A 22,091-nucleotide genomic window follows, 5' to 3' on the forward strand; every position below is an offset into this window, starting at 1 on the left:
CTCACAGTAAATAATATACTTTCTGAACATGATTCAAAGTTTATACAAAAGAATTTAGAAATACACAGATTCCTTAGAAATAATGCATAAAAGAAGCATTAAAAGACTAAATCTAAGCAGGATAAATAAATGTTGAATAAGACAGCTTATTGTACTTTTTTTGTTATTTTTATACACACATTTGGTATATCTGAGTAATTTACAGCGTTCTGCCTCCAATAACATAAATATGACAGCTACCACATTGTGTAGTCTACCCGTACATAATCTGCTCCAAAAGCAGACGGTATGGCAAATTAACAGATTACAGTGTTTTTATAAAATAATCCACATGACAGTGTACCTAAATCACCTTAAATAAAACCTTTTTGGAGGCAAAAAGACTCATAAAAATAAACTAAACTCTCTGTATTGAGTTTTACTGGAAGAGAAACAAAAGGTAACTGTTTACCCTGAGAATGTGAACCTTCCAGCAAGCATCATCAATTTATTTATAAAATAAAAATTAAATAAAAAAAAAAAATCACAAGACACATCTAAAACAATAATTTCACTACAAAAAACAAAATCTTGCAGAGTATTTTTGCTCTAGTTTCTAGTACAAATGTCTCAATACTCTTGAAATAAGACAAAAATACTTACAACTAACTTTTTAGCAAAAACATAGAGGCTTGTTTTAAGTACAAAATTCCTTAATATTGATGACAAAGGGCGAATTCCACTGGCGTTGTTACCTAGCAACGCCAGTCAAGCCCAGCCCGTTACCTAGCAACTCAGTTCGAGTTCCACTGGCAGATTATTTCCCTTATAACAAGATATTTTCCCATGTTATAAGTGTCAACTTTTTCATCAACATTAAGAATTACTGACTCAAACTAACTAAAAGATTATATATTAGTTAGTTCTGTCTTGTTTAAAGTGTAGTACAATATTTAAAAAATAAACTAAACCAAAAATATTTGGTGAGATTTTGTGTTTTTGCAGTGTTTTTTTCCAGATTTAATTTTCCTTCCCCCCTCCCCATCCAGTGTGTGTGACGTTTAAGACTTTTCACAGTTTGGCTTCCTCCAGTCCATCAGGTGGCGCTGCCGGTGGAGCATCATCTCCTCCTGCCTTGCAAACACCCGGCCGCAGAACCAGCAGGAGACCCTCGACGAGGCGTCCCGGCCGGGCGACGCCACGCCCACGATTTCGTACTTTTTCCTGCTCACCCTGCGGAACTTCAGCCTCAGGGTGAACCTCTCCTGCACCGAGTTCTTGCCCTGATCGTCCGTCATCACCGCCGCCCCGCCACCACTCAGAACCGATAGAGCCCTGAGAGTCTGCCGGGAGAGCAGGACCCTCCGCACCTGCCTGTACTTGTTGACGACCTCCATGATGCGGGCCACCTGGGGGATGTCGGCGTCCGGGTGGTTCAGCACCACGACGGGCTGGTCTCCCGCCGGACGTTTGACTGGCTGGGATGGATTTATGGCGACTAACCTCAGCGTTCTCGGCTGATGTTTCGGAACCAGCTGACACTGAGGCCTAGCCGCCCCCGCTGACGGCTCCCGCTGACTCGCTTCAGCTTCAGGTGACCGGACGCCGCTCAGGAGATGCTGGATGAATTCTGTCGACTCCTCTTCGCATCTTGACCCTTGATCACTTTGCTCTGATGGACGTTCAAGGCTCGAGTCCAAATTTTCCTCCACTGTAAAAAATAAAGGTGATTAATAAAGGAAAAATTTACAGTAAAGCAATATTATTCAACTAGGTCTATCACAATTAGCAGTAAATCAATTAATAGCATGATAAATTAAAATAAGCTTGATAATTTCCAGTTATTAAAGAGGTTGTCTCACTTGATATCATTGAAAAGCAGCCACTCTGTTTAATTTTTCTTGTTTGTTTTGTTTTTTCAACAACAACATTCCTGCTACTTTTGCCTGTTTTCCTTGTTTTAGCTAAAATGATTAATATTTTTTAAATGACAGAGAATTCATAATCCATTTTAATTATTGTTGTTTTGTTTCTTATTTTGGATGTTTAAAATGTTCTCCAGTTCCAGTGTTAAATATGATTTAGAAATTAAACTTTTTTGATCTTTGAGTACTTGCATTCATATGTCATTTTTATCATTATTTTATTATCTGAGAATGTTCTCAAAATGACTATATTATCGTTTATCTCAATAAGCGCCTACTTACAACTTTGTGGTAAGAATGGGATCCAAAATAATCAGAACAGTTGTAGCTAGATATGTCAAGATAAATAAGTTAGAAATGATTGCAATAAACAATAATATTGTTGTTTTGATAACAATTTTCAAGCAATTTTATATGCTAATATAACAGGGTTGAAACAATTAATTGGGTTAATTGTGATTAATCAATTATTGAAATAATCAACCCATTTAGTAAATTGCTTAATCGTTAACTGGAGTATACAGACTCAAAAAAGGCCATTTGCTGAAAGAACATCACACTCAGAGCAGTAATTAGTCCAAAACTGCACAAAAGATAGAAATTTTGCATTTAAGATATAAAAAAAAAAGACATTTGCCTGTAAATATGTTCTACCCAAAATTTTCCCAGTGGCATAGTTTTATTATCACCTTTTCCTCTCAAATTTAATAAACAAATCAGCTCTACACTGCATTGATGAGCTTTTTGGCTGTCGACGTTGGAAGTACTTTTTTAGACGCATCGTGTGTGTTGAACCAGGCGAACGTCAAAAGCATGAATGAAGACCGGAGTGGTGATTTGATCTCAACTAGTCCTTTTTTTAAGGACAAATTTGTTTACAGAGACGTCAGTGTCCATTTTATTTGTTATTTCTGTTATACAGTACAGACCAAAAGTTTGGACTCACCTTTTAATTCAATGAGTTTCCTTTATTTTCATGACTATTGACATTGTAGATTCACACTGAAGGCATCAAAACTATGAATAACATGTGGAAATATGCACTAAACAAAAAAGTGTAAAACAACTGAAAATAGCCCTTATATTCTAGTTTCTTCAAAGTAACAACCTTTTGCTGTGATTACTGCTTTGCACACACTCTGCATTTTCTTGATGAGCTTCAAGATTTAGTCACCTGAAATGGTTTTCACTTCATAGGTCAACCTGCCCTGTCAGGTTAATAAGTGGGATTTATTGCCTTATAAATAGTCATGAAAATAAAGAAAACCCATTGAATTAGAAAGGTGTGTCCAAACTTTTGGTCTGTACTGTATATTAGATATTTTAAATGACTTCCAGGTCCAGTTTAAAATGTTGATTAGAATTTAAAGCTTATTTATCTTTGAGAATAAAATGTTCTTGCATTATTGTTATGTTATTACTATCATTATCTCAAAGCAACAATGTTGTTTATCGCAATTTATCTGGGACAATAAAACTTGTTATTGTGACACTTTGTGTTCTTGTGATTGACAGGAAATTAAATATTATCTATTTCTGAGCTAATTTTGTATTGTGCTTTTTCAGCTTAGTGTGTTTTTTCTTTTTTGACTCGACTGAAGATAAAGTAAAAGAAAATATTGCGATAAAAAGTCCATATCGCTCATCTGTACTCTCTCTTCGCAGAAAGTGGTTTTCAGGTACTCATTTCCTGCCTGCAGAGTTTGAACAATAAATTACCGTCTTACCATGTGGCGAAGAAGCAGCAGGACTTCTCGTCTCCTCCGTCTCCTCGTTGGATTTTTGTAGCGCCGGCTCTTCGTGAGGCGTCCCCACGTAGGTCACTGATGCAGCCACGGTATTCGTCTCGCTTGTTCCCTCAGCAGATCCACTTTTGTCTGAGAAATCCTGCGACTCCTCCAGATCGTCTCGATGTTCATTTTCCGTCGTAGTATCTTCAGCCTCCGTTGGTCGGACAGAGTCAGAGATTGCAGTTCGTCTAGGCGGATCAGGAAGGCCCACCGGGGAACCTTTGATGGTGTTTTGCTGAGGATTTGGCGGCTCCACATGACCATCGATCTCAACATGTTTTAGAGATGAAGAGCTTTGAGAAACCCACTGCTTCCCCTTTACGACAATCTTTAAGACCTTTCCTTCTGGTTTTCTTTGCACTTTTTTAAACCTGGCTTTTCTTCTCCGCCGTCGTTTCTTCATCTTCCCCTCACTCTCATTCGGCAATTTTAAATCACTCGACTTGCAGATGCCCACGTCGTCTACAGGCTCTTCCAGTTTTTCACCGTTTTCCTGGATCTCTGAATCAGTCTTTAATTTGCGGTTCTCCCGGTTTTCCTGCGTCCCAGCGCCAGACGACGAGAAGTCACTGCGCAATTTGTTTTCAGTCAAACAAGGCGCCTGGTTTTTCAGATTTGGATTAAATCCGTTCTGGTCACTTGCACACAAAGAGTCGCCATCGGCGCTTTGGGGACAGGTAGGTTCCTTATCTGTGGAGGCCATTTTCAACCTTTTCGCGTAAGCAGCACCGTTCTGAGCTAGCGTTATTTTGTTCTTGACCGTGAGGACGGCGAGATCTGACGTGTTGGGCGCGATGCCGTTTTCTGAGTTTTTCTGAGGGACGTTTGACAGAACGGACTTGAGAGCCTTGGTCCACTTCTGGTCGTCGGTTTCCCCGGCGACAGATTGCATCAAAAACTGCTGAGTCTCTTCTAACGTTGTCTGTGCGTCAGAAAGATGGCAGTATTTATCCAGAAACTCCTTCCCGGGAAGCGACAGACAGTCCTGCGTCAACCAGCAGGTGTCCCTCACTGTGCTTCTCGTTAACCTCGTCTTCACTCTGGGGATCCGCTCATTTGGTTTCATTGCTATGGAATGAATTTGCCTCCCATCTTTCCTCTGTTTGCCATTCTGGCAAACATGAGCAGTTTTAACGCTCTTATTGATCAACCATTTCTCTGGCGCCTCGCCGCCGCAGAACTGACGACCACCAACTTCTTTTTCTTCAACGGTAAAATTATGCTTATATATGTGGTCTAGAAACACCCGAAAGTCACATGTTGAGAATTTCTTACAGGTTTCGCATGAATACTTCCCGTCCGAGCAGTGATACATAGTCAGGTGTGCACTAAACTCAGGCCAGGTGCGCTGAACGTTGTCGTTGCACATGCTGCAGGTAGAAAAAGTGTCTTTGTGGCTTAGCAGGTGAACCTGAAGGTAGGAGAATTCATGGGCGCTGAAGGTGCACATATGGCAGGAAAAAACGGGTGGACTGCCTCCATGTTTTTCCATGAAGTGCCTCGCCAGGTCTTTGGGGGCATAATCCGAGTTGTCCCCGCATTGAGAGCAGGGGAACCTGAGCGTACTGCCGCCGTCGTTTGTGACGCGGGCTTCCCGGGGAGGCTCCTTCGATGGAGGCCACACGCTGGTCTGCTCCCACTTCTTCGCTATCTTCTTTGGCCCATTCTTATCTTGGCTTTGCATAGCTGGGGGCTGAACTACAGTTTTCCTGAGGTGGAGCCGTCTGTGCCAGCTTCTATTCTTCTTGCTGACTTGCCGTTTTCTGTGGCCCGTTGAGGTGGCTGTGCAAACATCCATGTTTCTTCTGGTTTCTGGTGCAGAAAATATGCAGCGGTTAATGAAAACAGCATTGTTTAGAAGTAAAAAAACAAACATTTTGAACAAGGGATGTAATTTTACTTGAATTTAATGATCATAATTAAATGTAAGCCCGTAAAACAAGCTTGTAGTTCTTAAACAGGTCCACCTGTTGCTTGGCCCAGGTCCAAAATACCCCACTGTGGGCATTAGTGTGTCACAAACAACAAATACGGATAGTTATCAACAACATGCAGAAAATTACAATAGATTCACCTGCAAGATTCATAACCACTTTTTAAAAGAAACACACGAAATAAAAAAAAAGACATCATTTTTTACGACTTGTTAAAAGGAAAACCAAAACAAGAAACGCACTAAAACTTAAAACGACCGAGCACAAACAGCCAGGGGGGTCGTTGGTCCATTGTTTAGTTAAAGTTAACCACAACAAAGCGATAAAGACTCGCTTTGCAACGCGCAGAGAAGACATAGAAGCACAAATTAGAGGAAAAGAGACGGGCTGAGCGTCTCTGTTTATATCTGAACACGCATTTAGTGGAGTTAACTGCGGTTTGAATTAACGCGACGCTTAAGAAGAGGAGCTTACAAAGACGAAATAAGTTACAGAGCACAAAGCGCGACGATAAAGTTCCCGCACACCACCGCGTTTTCACGCCGACTCGACTTATTACCGCAGACAAAGCTGTCGGGTGGGATAAATTCATAGTAAATGTGGAATTGCCTCGGGTGTTTGGGGTAATTTTTTTTCTCTTTACCTTTTTCTTTTGTGGAGAGCTTGACAGCTCATCGACTGGCAGCCATGATGGTTTCATCCGGGGATTACAGCCTGTGAGCAGCTTTAGCCGTTAGCTTCCTCGCTGCCGCTGCTGCTGCTGTCCCAGGCCTGCAGCTCCACACAAACACTCCGCTGTTCCTCTGCCTCCAATGCTTTCACTCCGTTTTGCTGAGTTATTCATTCCTGTTGAGCTTGTTGTATAGTTTCACACGTTGCAGCCGCAAAATATAGCGTATTTAACCAATATTTAATATGAAATGAACAACTGTGACGTTAAAGGACTGAACGGTTTTCTGTTGTTTGTTTTTTTTTGCAACTACTAAACTGAGAGGTGGGGCATTCATCAGTCCCTCATACTCTAACCATAAATAAATAAAGTTAATCAGAAGTTACTTCATTAGTAAACAAGGTCCACTTGTTTGTAGTTTAATCTCAATGTAGTCATGTTTTTGGGTAAAGTACCCAAAAATTGAACTCAAAAGTAGCACTACTAACGTATTTTTACTCAAGTAAAAGTAAAAAGGAGCTGTCCAAGAAATTACTCAAGTAAGAGTAAAAAGGTCTGCTCAAGTACTGAGTGACTGATCAAATTATTAATCATTTAATATTTTAAAATTACATAATCCAGACAAGTCAATATATAAAGTTAAGTGGAAATGTTGGTATTTTAAGGACCAAAATAACAATCATTTACATAAGTACCAAAAAAAATAACAAAAGAACATATTTTCAAATCAGTTTCTTTCAATAAAAAACTTATAAAACATTAACAGAATCTGCAGGTGTGTGTTTGTGTCTGGTGAAGTTTTGGTTAAAACATGTTTGTTTTTCATTCAGTGGGTAGAAAATCCAGAAATTTTACTCAAGAGGGGAGATACTTCATAGTTACATTACTCAAGTAAATGTAAAAAGTACAACATAGTAAAAATAACTTCTAAAATCTAAATAACTTCTATTTTACTGTCAGTCCTGCACTTTATATTTATATTTATATTCATATTTTATACTGTATTTTATTTTATTCTGGAGTAACCTCACAACATTGGAAGCTCAAAACATTGTCCTGAGCCGTATGCAACGAAATTTCGTTCTGTATACACTCTGTGCATGCAAAATGACAATAAAGTCAGTCTAAGTCTAAGTCTATAAAGTCAGTCTAAAAATACTCCTAAAGGTTTTTTGTTTTGTTTTTTTTCAAAAAAGTTATTCAAGTAAATCTATTTGAGTAAATGTAACTAGTTACAACCTGACTTTGGCCATGTTGAGTAAACTGATTATGCTGGTTTGTTAGATTTTGTTTGAAAATAACCTTTAAAAATACTTTTGATTATAATATCAAATATGATTTCATAAGCAAAAAATAATAATAATAATAATAATAAAGGAGAGACCTGAAAACATCAGGTAATTAATTAGTATAATGTGTTTTACTTAGTTACTGGAATAATTGAACTTTTTAACTGAATTGTTTTGTTTTCACACCAAGCGTCCTACATCAGAAATCAATTATCAATGAGCCACTTCTGCTCTGTATTTTATTCTCAGAAAAAAGAAGTCCAACGTGCAAAAGCTATAAGGTTGCATATTACGGTTTATTTATCCACCTTGGTAAGCAATAAATGAAGATTTATCTTTCTATTGCTTCCTTCTTCTCCCCCTGCTATGGTTAAAAAAAAAACATAAGCCCACCCCGGTACATCCTGGTCCTGTTTCTATACTTATAGAAAATGGCAACAAAGCTCTTCCTGTCTGACTTACAAAGGCAAAACAAAAAACAAACGAACAAAAAAGGTTAACCTACAAATGAACCCCCAGATATACAGTAAACCAAGTACAACTTTCAACAAAATTAATAAACATAAAAAATAGATATCTATAAAGGGATATTGCATGTTAATGAACGTATAATTTTGTCATAAATACACAGTATTGAGTGAGACGCTAATTTCCAAAGTGTTTTTTAAAACGTTTACAAAACTATATTTGTCATAAAATAGTAATTGAAACATGACATTCCTAATATGGTAAAAGGTGAAATGATCACAGCGCTGATTACAGACCAACTGCTGTAGGTTGAGTCCTAAAGGTGAGATAGGTGGAGCTTTATTGAAATTATTGAATGGGTCTATTGATCGGTGTCAGGGGTTTGCTAGAGAATGTTAGAAACACTGCAGAGAGGTCAGGGGTCAATCAGGGTTCTTTTTTAACTCTGAAGTCCGATTACCCAAGTTCCTACTCAAAATAAGAAATTATGAATCATATCAGAATATGTAAATGATTTAATATTTACAACAGTATTCCAAGCAACAATGTTGGAAGTTGTCCGTGATTTTACATTAATATAGAAAGTAAACCTTTGAACTTTACAGCACTGACAGGCAGCGGTGTATATTTTTAGCTACCCGTGGCTAAAGCTGCTGCTAGCTAGCTGACTTTAAAATTGTAGGCTGTTTCCCTTGCACACTGTAAGAAAATTTTAAAGTAACAATGGTGGATAACACTGACACGACTAACTAACAGGTAAATACTGTTTTTATTAACGTTGACAGAAAAAGTAAACCTTTTAACGTTACAGCTCTGACATAAAGCGGTGTATATTTTAGCTACATTTGGCTAAAAAGCCACTGCTAGCTGGCTTACCGTCTAATCAGATGCTGTTTCCCTTATACACTGTAAGAAAATGGTACATTAACAATAATGGATAACGTTGCCATGGCTAATTAACACGTCAGTATTGTTTTTATTAACCTCACTTTTCGCTATACCCTAAAAATGATGAGTTTACGTGAATTTTCCAGACAGGTTTTTTGAGGCAAAAGCAGCTGGAAGTACAGATACACCGCATCGAGTCAGAACGGAAGTCATCTAAAGTAATTGTGAAAATGGCCTGAATGTTTTTGACATTGCGGAAAATGTGGCAATTTTTTTTCTAGCTGATTAAAATTTTAGATATGTAATCACTTTGTATGTACATCTTGATCATACGAAACGTGGGACGAAACATTTGAGGTGTAAAGAAGAAACAGCGCCACCTACAGTCAAAGTATAGAGTAATATAACACCTACCGGGTGCCGTTTCTATAGTTACGGTGAAAAATTAATGGCTATAATTTTGATTATTTAGCCTATCATAAGAGAAAAATCTATACATGTAACAGTTTCAAACAAAATATTTAATTACCAACGTAAATCCTTAGCTGCAAATTCATTTGCTAATAACCAGATGTGAACGCTCAAAGTAAAATCTGGGTCTTGCGAACCTCCACATCAACTCTTGCTGGTGAGTTCATTGATAAAAGTCTTAATTGCCATTAAAATAGCTCACCGTTTTAAGCTGAGATGTTGCACATGTCGAGAGGAGAAGGAACAATAAAGAAGAGGAGACATGAGCAACAGCTGAAGTGAAATTATATTATATATTATATTATATATTATATTATATTATGCAAGTTCACCAGACCCAGGACTATTTTGGTAGTCCAGTTCTGCTTATTGGTGAGTAAAATTGTATGTAATCATTCAATATATTTATTAGGTAACTAATTAGCTTGAAGTTAAATTCCAAAGTATAGTTTTAAGCTAAATATTAGCTTATTTTGTAAATATTTAGTTGTGAAAGATGCTAATGATAGTTCATTAGTAGCTTTCAGTAGCTACTAATGAAACTAATAGCTAAATATTTTTAGATAAAATTTTTTAGTTAAATATGTAGCTTCAAGCTAAATATTTCGTTCGGGGCTGTAGTTCGAAGCAAAATCTTTAGCCTCAAGCTAAATATTAATCAGTTGCTAACTAAATATTTAGATAAAGCTGATTATTTAGTAGGCAATCTAATAATTTATTCTCAAACTAAATATTTAACTTGCTAATTAAATATTTAGTTTGAAACTATGTCATTTATAATAACATGGTGAAAATATCACTTTGAATAATGAACCCCATTTTGTTTTTCCCTTATGACAGCAATCCATATTACTGCTGGTAATTTTGGACAATGTAACTTTACACCCCATAAACGCCCAATTACAAAACTACCCATTAATTTATAGTTGGGTCGTAGTTGGTAGTGATGCTTTCAATTGCTAAATAAAATGTAAAGATGCCACAATCAAATGACAGGTAAAAAAAACATGAAGATGTGCGACGGATAACTTTAAAAGTGGCTCATTCACATTTTGATGCTTATTTCACTTTCCGAACCCCATTTCTCTGGTGTCATTGCGTCTTTCTGGTTGGTTGTTCTGATTGACAAGCTATAGGGCGTTGGGTTTTTTCGAGCAGCAGTTGAACGCACCTGGAGAGTTTGAAGAACTCGTGTTGCTGCCGCTTGCGAGCCTAAAACAACGAGACCAGGCAAAGCATGATCGGCTAGACTGCACTTTTTCTCCAGTGAACCTGCGCATTGGGTGAGTCTGCACCGATCATTCATTTCCGTGTGACGGATTGAAAAGCTGGTTGAGTTGTGACACCCACGGGATCGCTCACCGATGCGTGTTGTTGAAATCCTGCGTGCAAAAACGTTGCGTTTTACACGCTGAGAGCGCATCTTCAGCACCCAGTATGAGTGTGCTAATCACTTTAACTTTGTTTTGACTTCCAGAGGTTTTCAAAGCACTGTCTTAAATGGAGCTAGAGGACCAATGGTGGAAGGGACAACTTGCTGCAGATATTTACCAGGCGCTCAGATGCAAAGTGAGGGCGATTGACCATCAAATGGAGCCACAGTGGAGAAAAAATTATTAACAATTTCAGTGCATCTATATCGTTTTTGATAGCTTGTGTTCCTCTTGTATGTTACTGATGTTTTACCAGTCAGGCATGCCATTATGACCAAATCCCATGAGCAGGTAGCAACAATTGTACTCTAGTAAAAGGTAGCTGTCCAAGAAATTATTCAAGAGTAAAGAAGTATTTGGTAAAAAAGTCTCCTCAAGCAGCGAGTATCTGATCAAGTTGTCAATCATCTTATATTTAAAAATTACGTCATCAGAGGGACTAAAGTGTAAAGTTGAGTGGAAATTTGGGTATTTTAAGGACCAAAATGACAATAATTTTTATTGGTAACAAAAAATAATATCAGGCAAAAGACATTTTTCCCAAATCCATTTCTTTCAATAAAAATCTTATAAAACTTTCACAGAAACTGCAGGTGTGTGTCTGTCAGTTTCTGGTTAAAACATGTTTGTTCTTCATTCAGTGGGGAGAAAATACAGTTTACTCAAGTAAGAGTAGAAATACTTCATAATAAAATTACTCAAGTAAAAAGTACAAAATAGTACATAATCTCCTAAAAGTAAAAAAGTAAAAAGTAAAAAAAGATATCAAGAAAATGCAATTAAATTACATTTACCCAACTCTGCCTATTAGCTATGTTTCTGCCCTGACTTGTTGAATCCACTCCTGACAGATGTGAGGTGGAGCCTCTATTGATCTGACCTTTTGATTGATTCGTGATCTGGTAGGTTTGTTTGCAAACTAAACTAGAATACATTTATTGTAGTATGCTGCTAAAATATCAGGCACTCAACTGTCTCCATGAACGGTTGTAGCAAAGATCATGTTGGTGATATTTGTCAAAGTAGCCTCCATAAAGCGTCCTACTGCCTTAGCTGGATGATGTTTTTCCCATCATGCATCATGGTTCTGTTGGTTCACCAGGTAAGCAACCATTCTTGGGAGCCATTCTTCTGTTGCAGTTTTGATGCTCGAGTTTCCCAGTGTTGGTGGTCAGCATGGTAACCCTGACTGGTTAACCAATAAGCAACAAACTGCAACACACTTTTCATTCTGACACCGTTTCATCAGAACCAGCATTAAGCCTTCGTCTGCATCAGAGAGTTTTGCACCACTTGGTCTTGGACAGTACATACCTGGATCCCACCAACAAGCTTTGGAGATGCATCGAATCTGTCATTTACCACCACTGTTTGGTTTTTGTCCAACTACCTTAAATTTGTATGCTTTCTTGTTTTTTATGCTTTTAATTATTGGTGGGACTTGATTAAAATGTTTTAATTAACCAGGGTTATTAATCAAACTGTATATCAACAAACTAAGCAACATTTTCAATTCAATAATCATTTTTGCTGGTTAATTATTGAATAAATAGACATATGAGCTCAACAACAAATATATTTATTGTTTTCAGAATTTGGTAGTAACTAGTTACATTTACTCAATTACATTTATTTTAGTTTTTTTAAGTACCTTTAGGAATATTTTTACTATGCTTTACTTTTTACTTTTACGTGAGTAATTTTATTATAAAGTATTTCTACTTTTACTGGAGTAAAATTTCTGGATTCTCTACCAACTGCCTGGAAAAACAAACATGTTTGGACCAAAAACATGTTTGTGTAGACACAGACAGACACACAACTGAAGTTTTTGTTAAAGTTTCATAAGTTTTTTATTGAAAGAAACTGATTTGGAAGAAGTAAATTTAGCCTGATTTTTTTTTTATTTTTTTTATTACTTATATGAATTATTGTTGTTTCCACTTAACTTTATGTTTTGGTCTGTCTGATGTCATTTTTAAATATTAAATGATTGATTATTTGACCAGTTACTCAGTACTTGAGTAGACTATTTTACCAAATATTTTGTTACTCTTACTTTAGTAAAATTTCTGGAACTTCTACCCACTGAATGAAACATGTTTTAACCAAAAATTCACCAGACACAAACACACGACTGCAGTTTTTGTTAAAGCTTAAGTTTTTTATTGAAAGAAACCAATTTGGAAAATTTTTCTTTTGCCTGATTTGGTTATTTTTTGTTACTTGTTGCCATTTTGTCCTTAAAATACCTAAATTGATTGACTAAATGATTGATAATTTGATCAGTTACTCAGTACTTGAGTAGACTTTTTACCAAATACTTTTTTTTACTTGGATGGCTACTTTTTACTTTTACTTGAGTAAAAATATGTTGAAGTTGTTCTACTCTTACTTAAGTACATTTTTTGGGAACTCTACCCACCTCTGATTGTTTTAAAACCTGCTATTTATGTTATCCAACCATAAGATTGGTGCAAAGTGCTATTAAGTGATCATTCATGGAACTTATTCTGAAATTTGAACTCTGGATGCTGACATTAGCGTTGGGGACAACTGTGCTGCTGCAACATGTTTAGCATTGAGATGAATTTTTAGGATTTCATAGCTTAATTAAATCTAACTCCTGTTGGCACAAAATAGTCTTTCCCAGCGTCCCATCAGGTCGTTTTTTAAAGCAAAAATTAACCCTAATGTAAGTCATAATGTTATGCCAGATCTCTACGGATTATTAGTGTTTTACTTTCGGTTTTATTTTATTATTATATTGTATATCCATTTTGGTAATTGGTTAAGGGAATACAGATGAAAACAGTGAATATTTATATTTGAGTTGTACATCGTGTCTGTGTTGTAAATACAGTTTATTATTGTTGTGATTCTGGAACAGGAGCTCAAACTGCCGTCCTACAAAGGCCAGTCCCCTCAGCTGAACCTCAGGCGATACTTTGCAGACCTCATCGCCATCATCTGCAACCACTTCTGCCTTTGCCCCGCGGCCAGACACCTGGCCGTCTACCTGCTGGACCTCTTCATGGACCGCTATGATGTCACCATGCAGCAGCTTCACATGGTCTCTCTGTCCTGTCTCCTTCTGGCTAGTATGTGTATCTGTGACTTCTCAGTTCAGATGCTTTGTCAGATCGCCATAGGCGTAGCAAAAACTGACGGCTATATCTGTCAGAGAAGTATGCGCTGTCTTTGCCACCTGCATTTATGTAATCAGCAACATGACATCCTGACGTAGATGTTAGATCATAAACTTTATTAACAGCTGTATGACAGCCCAACTTAGTGGTTAGCTAGTGATGTGGACCATCATCAAGTTTTATACAGCGCGTTTTGTAGTTGATTGTAGCTGCAGCTGCTTTAAACACACTTTGAAACCATGACAATGCATGTACAGTATATCCATCTAGTTATCATTGAAACAATTTCTTAACTTATTTTTTGTCGTATCTTGTCATGTATGCCGAACTGACAGCTCCTCTAAACGTCGCGGACTCTTAATGCGCACTCATGCGTACTTACTGCATGTACGCTAACAGGCAGTTGTTGTTTTTTTTAATTAATTTTATTCACAAATAAAGAATATACAATTGCAGACAGTAGTAGTATGCTCGGGGTGCTGGTGTAACAATTTCATAGGACTCCATGAGAAAATAATAACAGGTTACAAATCAAATTCATCACTTAAGCTACAAGTTTCATAGCTTTAGAGTTGGTGCAAAATTTTAAAGAGTCCAAAAAACATCTCAAATAATCTCTAAAACAGTGAGGTTAGGTTTGTTTTTAGCAAATTGCAGGCATGTATGTGGAACTTGGCCAACAGAATAGGAACGTTTATAATATGTTGAACGATTTGTTGATGCGGTTAACTTTGTCCCGGTTGACTCAGGTAAATTTGAGGAAAGGGAGGACCGCGTGCCGAAGCTGGAGACCCTGAACAGCCTGGGGTGCATGAGCTCCATGAACCTGGTCCTGACCAAGCAGAGTTTGCTCCACATGGAGCTGCTGCTACTGGAAACGTTCAGCTGGAACCTGTACCTTCCCACCGCAGCTCACTTCATTGATTACTATTTGTCCGTCGGCGTCCTGGACGGAGATCTGCACGACGGCTGGCCCCTGGCGAGCCTGGAGAAGACCAAGCTGTACATGGCCAAGTACACAGACTACTTCCTGGAAGTCTCCTTGCAAGGTGAAGATTAGGCGGAGGAAATCAGAGAACTTGTTTCTGTGTGTTGAAGATTTATTTTAGGGACGAATGGAACAAGTTTATTTCTCTCTCTGTCTTTCTTTATTTCTTTTCTTTCTTCCTTCCTTGTTTCCTCCCATCTTTTCTCTCTTCCCTCCTTCCTTCCTACCTACTTTTTTCTGTCCTTACCTCCTTCTACCTTCCTTGCTTCCTTCCTTTTCCTCTTCCTTCTTTGCTTCCTCCCTTCCTTTTTCCTTCCTTCCTTTCCTGTCTCCTTTTTTCCATCCTTCCTGTATACGTTCTTCCTTTCTTTCTTTTTGTTTTTCCTTCCTCTTTTAGTCCATGTTTCCCTCCTTTAATCCTTCTTCCTTCCTCCCTTCTCCAAGTATCTCCTGTGAATTCTGTATTTATGTTTTTAAACTCTTCTATAAAATTACAGATAAAACTGGAATTTTGAGTCTGGAGAAAATTATTGACATAAAAGGTTTAATAATAGACACCTTTGTTTTATCGGCTGGATTTCTTCCTCTGATCTGTGTTTTGTTTTTATGTAATTTTTCATAGATCACATCTTTTTGTGCTTTGCTCCGTCGCTGGTGGCTGCTGCCTGTGTGGCGGCGTCCCGCCTCGTCCTCCATCTTTCCCCCAGCTGGCCGACCCGCCTGCAGCGCCTGACCGGCTACGCCTGGGAGAACCTCATACCCTGCGTGGAGAAGCTGCTCATGTGAGAGAGGCCAAGACAAAGTAGTGAATAACTGAAAACATACGAGAGTTTCAATGTTTTGACAATTGAAAATTTGAACAGTGAAGGATTCATTTGTATTCTGCTGGCTCACCTGAGCAGCAGCTCACATCTCGATGGAAATTAACTTAGGATATTTTTAACTCCTTATCTAGAGAAACCATTGGGGAAAAGTATATGCGGAAAACGGAAAATTTACCCATTATCTCAAGAAGATGGATTTGTTATCTCGAGAAAACTATCGAGGGAAAGTATTTACGGAAAAAGTGAAATTAACTTATTATCTAAAGTGAAAATATTTTTACAAAAAATGGGAAGTTAACTTGTTACCTCAAGAAAACCTTAAGAAAAGAGTATTTGTGGAAAACAGAAATTTTACTCGTTAGCTCAAGAAAACAATCGGAAAATGAATTAATATCGGGAAGAAGGATATCAAGAAAACAAAAAAATGACTAGTTCTCTTGAGAAAACCATAAAAAAATTTACTTCTTCAAGAAAACCCTTGGGGGCGGAAAAGTATCTGTGGAAAATAGGAAATTAACTCGGCATCGCTACAAAATAATCTGGAGAATGTTTATACCGAAAATAGGAAGTTAACTTATAGCGAGAAAACCATCTGAAATGAATTCCTTTATTTCGGGAAAACCTTCAGGAAAAGAGTTTATGTTAAAAACGTAAAATTTACTCGTCTTAAAAACAATCTGGAGAATAACTTATTTGGAGAAACCATTGGGAAAAAGTATAAGCTGAAAACAAGAAACTCGTTAAATCTAGAAAACCATAAAAAAATTATTTTCTTTATTTTGAGAAAACTCATGAAAACGTATATGCGGAAAACAGGAAATTTACTCCTTTTCTCAAGAAAACCATCGGGAAATGAATTTATTTCCAGAAAATTATCTGGAAGAAAAGTATGGAGAAAATGTCCTTTCTCAGCTTCTGTAGTTTACACACAATCACTTGCAAAACTAACCCTTTTACGCATGAATTATGATCCTCTGTCTCAGGATTTTTTTCCAAAATTTGTTTTATTTTCGTAAGGCATAAAAAAAAAGCTAGGGAAAAAAATTTGTACAAAAGTTGTTTTTTTTAATTTTACTTAATTTTTTTTAGGTGATCAATTGTAATTTTCTCCAAATACAAAGTTGTTATTTGACAAGATACATCAGTAGTATTGTTCTTAGGGGTTATCTGATGTCACAATATTTTTTTTACCTGCAAGAGTCGTCTACAGTAGGAGGAGGGACCGGGTCGGTTGGCATGCTATTTTTTTGTCTGTCGGCCATTTTGGATTTAACAAAAATATTTTTTTTGCATTTGCAACTGATGGCCAGTAGTTGATGGTGTATTTTATGATGCATTAGTGTCCACTTCAGTGGTCTGTGTGCATTTATAACATAAAAATCCACAAGAAGCACAAGAAAATGGCTATTTGATACCTGTCCACTGTAGTGACCACAATGCATAAAAGGGTTAAACTACTCACTCAAGGATTTTATTTATGCATTTAAAGGATTATAAATATGACATTGTTTTTTTTCAGTGCACATGACAGTGATGTGGAAGAAGCCAGTAAGCAGCAGTGCCTTGAGCAGCAGCAGAGCCAGGCGCTGCTCCACAGTTCAGGCCAGCCAGCCGCTGTGTCGCAGTTCCTGCAGCTGCCCTCCATGCAGTTCGCTCAGAAAGCCCCACAGGCATGCCTGCCTGCCAGCCACAGGTCTGCATCCTACCCGCAGGGCCCCCAGCAGAGCGACACACAAGCCTCCGTCGCCTGTCTGGACCCGAAGCCCAGCCTTCCCAGCCTGGTGTACCCGGTCAGCATGCACTACAGCTACCAGGCGCCGTGCTTCGACAGATGATCGTCATTTTGGCAGAGAACCAGCCACGATCGTTTGAACGTACAGAATGTTGTTTTTAATTTCCGGAGACTTGATAAGATTTGTGCAGCACTTTGAGCCGTACAGTGTGCAATACATGAGGATGTTTCTTTTCTTAATGTTTGAGATACAGAGTGAATGTTGATATTTTGCACCAATCTCTGCTAGTATCACTGCTGCAGACCAAAAAGCCTTGTGTTCGTTTTATGCCAACCTGAAGTATTAATTACCCTGTGTTGAAAGTTAAGACAGCAGTAGCCAAAAGGGGGTTTCGGGGGGAAACATAAGAGTTTTTGTTGTGTTGTTGTTCTTTTTTAAGTTTTCTTTCTCTAGTTGTGTGGGCAAATGTCAAGAACAAAGATGGCAGATGCTGCAGCACATGAAAATGATCCCCCAGATTTCTGTCAGCTTCTACAGTCCTTTTAAATAAGACGCTGACCTGTGTTAATGATCCAGTTCAGGGGGGAAAACATTACAACTTGAAATTCTGTCAGTTTCACTGTATAAAAATCCTTAAAAATGGATGACTGCAACACTGAGTCTGTTTCTTTATTTCCAAAAATAAAAAGTTAAAATCAAGCACATAAAATAGATCAATATTTATTATAGATCCAAAACTTGAAAGTGTTTATTTTTACAACGATGTATTAGGGCCATTGTAGAAAATTTTAGCCGTTTTAAATTTTTAAATTCCAATGTTTTTTTTGTAAAAAAAATATATATATATTAATCTAAAGATTTGGGGTTTTTTCTAGCAAATGTCCCTGTTTTTCCAGAAAATATGTTTTTTTATTATTATTTGCATATTTGTTACACTGATATGTAACAAACATTGAAAAAAACAAATAAAACAATCATGCTTTATTTTTCCACCACCTAAAATTTCCAATAACAGATTAATATATGTGTAATATATGTGTATGTAATAAATGTGCAAAGGAATGCGAAAACTTCTGCATGTTTTGCAAGTGAAGTGACAGCTGATAGCCAGCAGAGGGCAGCATTTGTCTATTGAGTGCTAAGGAAACTTCCTTGCCATCTCAGACGTAAAAATGAGAAATAAAAAAACTCAGCCATCAATCTTCTTGCTCATCCTGCAGATTTTCCAGAGAAAAATATCAGAATATATATTTTTTAAACTCCTCAAAAGAAACTTCGACCCTGAAGACGTAAAAACAGACCAATCATTTAAAGTTCAGCTAAAACAAAAATATTTGTTTTTCTTTGTTAAGGCGTGAATCACACGCTGTCATTTTTTTTCAAACTCTTAGTTTGTTTTTGAATAGACTGATTGTTTCTGAATAAAAATCTCTAAGGGGACTGAAATGAAATGAGTTCCTGTCACTAAAACAATGTGGTGAGTAAAAACCTCTAATGGATTCCTGGTTCCTGCTTGTTATAATGGGATGGAGTTTCCTGTGCAGAAGGAAGCAGATTTACCATATTTACCCTCTATATTGTACTGTATGAGATATTTGCACTAGAAACTGGACCAAAAATACTTGGTAAGAGTTTTTGTTTTTGCAGTGTCTGAAGTTAGAAGGCCTTCTTGCTTAATCTTTAGCTTTCTTCATTGATTCTTTGTTGGGTTCACGTCAGGACTCTGCCTGGCCCGCTCCAAATCGTTAATTTGTTTTCCAGTCAGAACAAAAACAAGTCTGTAAAAATAAAATATGACGACATTTTGAATAAAAGTCTGGTGGTATCTATGGAAAAACAGAAAATGGGTCAACTTTTATTCTTTTAGTAGGAAAATTAACCAAAAATATGGTCAGAAAGAACAAAACATTCTTTTTTTTTGAGTTTCCAGATCTAAATCCTACAGAAACCCTGTAAAGATTAAAAACAGAGGAGGAATAGTTCTTATGTTTCAATCTTGTGAAATGATTAGATTTAAGTCCTGCAAAAATTTATCAAAATGTAAAACTTTGACCTGAAATGTAAATATATTACAATCACTAGATAATTACCAGAGAAGATTCAGGAGTGAGGAAGTTTTAAAAAACGACAGTCAGTGACTTCCTCTTAATGTTTTATTTCTGCCTCGTTGTTCTGTGTGGAAAAACCCAGCAGTCCACTCACCCATCTGTTTCTCTGCATGAATGGAAACAACCAGAGCTTTTTTAACTAAATCTATAATAAAATGAGTCCTACATGGTTGTGTCTTTCATTGTCAGCAAAAAATAAAACTCTAAAAATATTTTTTGGGTTTCAACTCCGAACCCATAAAACAGCAGGCAACAGTGGCATGAACTTTAAGGAGAAAAAAAGCAATCAAAACTCAAACTATGGTTGCCTGTCATGTTAAATTACAAAATTACCACAAATACACATTGTTGTTTTTTTTCTTTGCTTTAATTTCACTATTTTCAGAAACACTTAATTAGAATATCTGACAACATGAAGTAGCAAAAAAGATCTTAAAAAGCAACATGTCGTCTCCAGATCTAAACAATTTTAAAAATCAAAAACATAAAAAACATATCAGTTTGTTTTTATACCTTGTTTAGTTTATGGCTGCAATAAAAGAATTACAAAAGCAACAACACTTTAGATTTGTTGTTTTTGAGTGGATGTCAGAGGTCAGATGGAAAAAAAAATGAATATCAAAGTATATTAGAAAATAATTATTTCATGTAGGAAATAATCACTGACTTTATGTTTTCTCTGTTTTTAACCCTTTCCTATTTCCTTGTGTAGAAATTCTGTTTCTATTTGTTTTTGTTCTTTTACTATACTCTTTTTTGATTGACTTGATTGAGTTCATGTGAATTTTATTTAATTGCCACAAAACCTTGAGATGCCACTAATTATAAATTGGTCTTACATAAATAAGCTGCAATACATTTAATTAAATTAGACTGAAGAAACAATGCAGAATGAAAAAAACACAAATCTGTTTGTGACCGTGGAGTTTAAAGAGTGTCATAAAAGGTTTAATAACAAATCAAAAATACAAAAAAAGAATACATTTAGAGTAGATTAAATTAAATAGAATTTACTGACATTTACATGTGTGGACACATGCTGTTTTAATCCAAACTACCCTGCCATGAGCTTATTTTAGAGATTGCATAACAATGTTTCATAAGCCAAAATGCGGAATAAAGACAGGATGCTCGTAATGTGATAAAATCCTTTCAGACCCCAGGAACCCTGTTCTGTTGGACTGAATGTTCCTCAAGCGAATCTTAATACTTTGGAGGATTTGCAGATCCGAAACTGCAGATAAAAGGACTGAAACCAAGAAAAGCCTGGTTGACATGGCAACAATTTGAAAACACTCACATCGTGAAGAGGAAAAACGTTCATAGTGTTCCCTTTGGGAGAGCTAAAAGAGAGAAATTGACAGAATTGTAAAAGGCGGCTAAAGAAACTGTAAATGCTATCCACATATTCAGCAGGTGCAAAATATTGTAATCATATCACAGATTTATGGAAAACAATAAGTATATTTTTAAATAATTATAAATGATCTTCTAATATTAAACTCTAAAACATCCATTTAAGTCATTCAATTGTATAAAACCAAAAAGTGCAGCTTCTGTTCACTGAATTTATATACATGTTTCTTCATCACTCTATTTATTTAACTAGTTTTGCTAAAAATATGTAAAGCAGAACAAGAAAAACAATAGTTACTTAACAAGAAAATAAATACATTTGTAAAAAATTATTTAAAAAATAAAAATCATATGCTCCAAAGACATAAAAAAGGATTATTCTGTTCTGTGGACAACAATGGAATATCTGGAAAATAAAGAAAGTTATTGACATTATCTCTATTTGACTCTTATATGTAAAAGTGTCTTCAGTCAGAGAATTCCTTAAATTTGCTGTAATACAGACTGCTACAGAATACCCTTCTTACCCACAGTCAGCATCTACAACAACTAGAAGAAAAATACATAATATGAGTTAAAGCAACTTCTAAATTCAATCTTTGAGTAATAAAGTATATTTGATTTTTAAATAAATGTGAAATACAAAAAGGCTTACTGAAAAGATTTCTGAGAAGTCCCCTTATGTGATGTCATCAGACGGATGTATACACGGATGCTTATTCATCGGTGGTTAGATTTTATCTTGAATTTATGACGATTTATCAAAGGAAAAATAAAAATATAGAAAAGCACAAAGAAAAACTCACTTGCCCGATAGGTGAACTACATATAAGCGAGTTTACTGAAAAACCTGGCTGATCGTTTTGAATTATTTCAGGACCATGGCCAGCTCAAGTCTTAATAGGCAGGCATTTCAGTAAATGTTTTAAAAGAGCGTGATTTAAAAATTCTAATAAATATTGTTAATTTAACGTAATTTTTTTATGTCATATAATGATGGCTATTTGTTATTATACATACACAAAAGCTGCTGACGCAGTTTTGTAGCGAATGCATGCGTGGAGAGTGGAAATGTACACGGTGCTC

General features: G+C 36.6%; 2 protein-coding genes across 5 annotated transcripts; one reads left to right on the top strand and one right to left on the bottom strand.

The window, feature by feature from the left end:
- Nucleotides 1–732: 732 nt before the first annotated feature.
- Nucleotides 733–6,574, bottom strand: znf518a (zinc finger protein 518A). The gene is made up of 3 exons (XM_028007451.1): nt 6,272–6,574; nt 3,632–5,506; nt 733–1,690 (listed from the first exon to the last, which is right to left on the bottom strand). Exons 2-3 carry the CDS (start codon nt 5,490–5,492, stop codon nt 1,041–1,043), a joined length of 2,511 nt encoding a protein of 836 aa, XP_027863252.1. The 5' UTR covers nt 5,493–5,506; nt 6,272–6,574; the 3' UTR covers nt 733–1,040.
- A 2,042-nt stretch (nt 6,575–8,616) lies between these two features.
- ccnj (cyclin J) lies at nt 8,617–18,194 on the top strand. Of its 4 annotated transcripts, XM_028006234.1 has the most exons (7): nt 8,618–8,811; nt 10,573–10,697; nt 10,892–10,983; nt 13,738–13,948; nt 14,746–15,045; nt 15,607–15,766; nt 17,328–18,194. In XM_028006234.1, exons 3-7 carry the CDS (start codon nt 10,915–10,917, stop codon nt 17,641–17,643), a joined length of 1,056 nt encoding a protein of 351 aa, XP_027862035.1. In that variant the 5' UTR covers nt 8,618–8,811; nt 10,573–10,697; nt 10,892–10,914; the 3' UTR covers nt 17,644–18,194. The 4 variants fall into 4 exon arrangements, with proteins under 4 accessions (XP_027862038.1, XP_027862035.1, XP_027862037.1 ...); XM_028006237.1 differs by lacking the exon at nt 10,573–10,697 and having other exon boundaries at nt 8,617–8,811; XM_028006236.1 differs by lacking the exons at nt 8,618–8,811; nt 10,573–10,697 and adding an exon at nt 9,728–9,786.
- The last annotated feature ends 3,897 nt before the right edge of the window (nt 18,195–22,091 follow it).

Source organism: Xiphophorus couchianus, chromosome 22, assembly GCF_001444195.1.
Source record: "Xiphophorus couchianus chromosome 22, X_couchianus-1.0, whole genome shotgun sequence".
Lineage (NCBI taxonomy): Eukaryota > Metazoa > Chordata > Actinopteri > Cyprinodontiformes > Poeciliidae > Xiphophorus > Xiphophorus couchianus.

Bases quoted from the DNA above. Each gene is read 5' to 3' on its own strand.
- znf518a (XM_028007451.1), bottom strand. From the start codon at position 5,492: ATGGATGTTTGCACAGCCACCTCAACGGGCCACAGAAAACGGCAAGTC. The intron at 1,691-3,631 runs GTAAGACGGTAA...TATTTTTTACAG, and splicing joins TGCTGCTTCTTCGCCACATG to TGGAGGAAAATTTGGACTCG.
- ccnj (XM_028006237.1), top strand. From the start codon at position 10,915: ATGGAGCTAGAGGACCAATGGTGGAAGGGACAACTTGCTGCAGATATT. The intron at 15,046-15,606 runs GTGAAGATTAGG...AATTTTTCATAG, and splicing joins CCTGGAAGTCTCCTTGCAAG to ATCACATCTTTTTGTGCTTT. The intron at 15,767-17,327 runs GTGAGAGAGGCC...GTTTTTTTTCAG, and splicing joins TGCGTGGAGAAGCTGCTCAT to TGCACATGACAGTGATGTGG.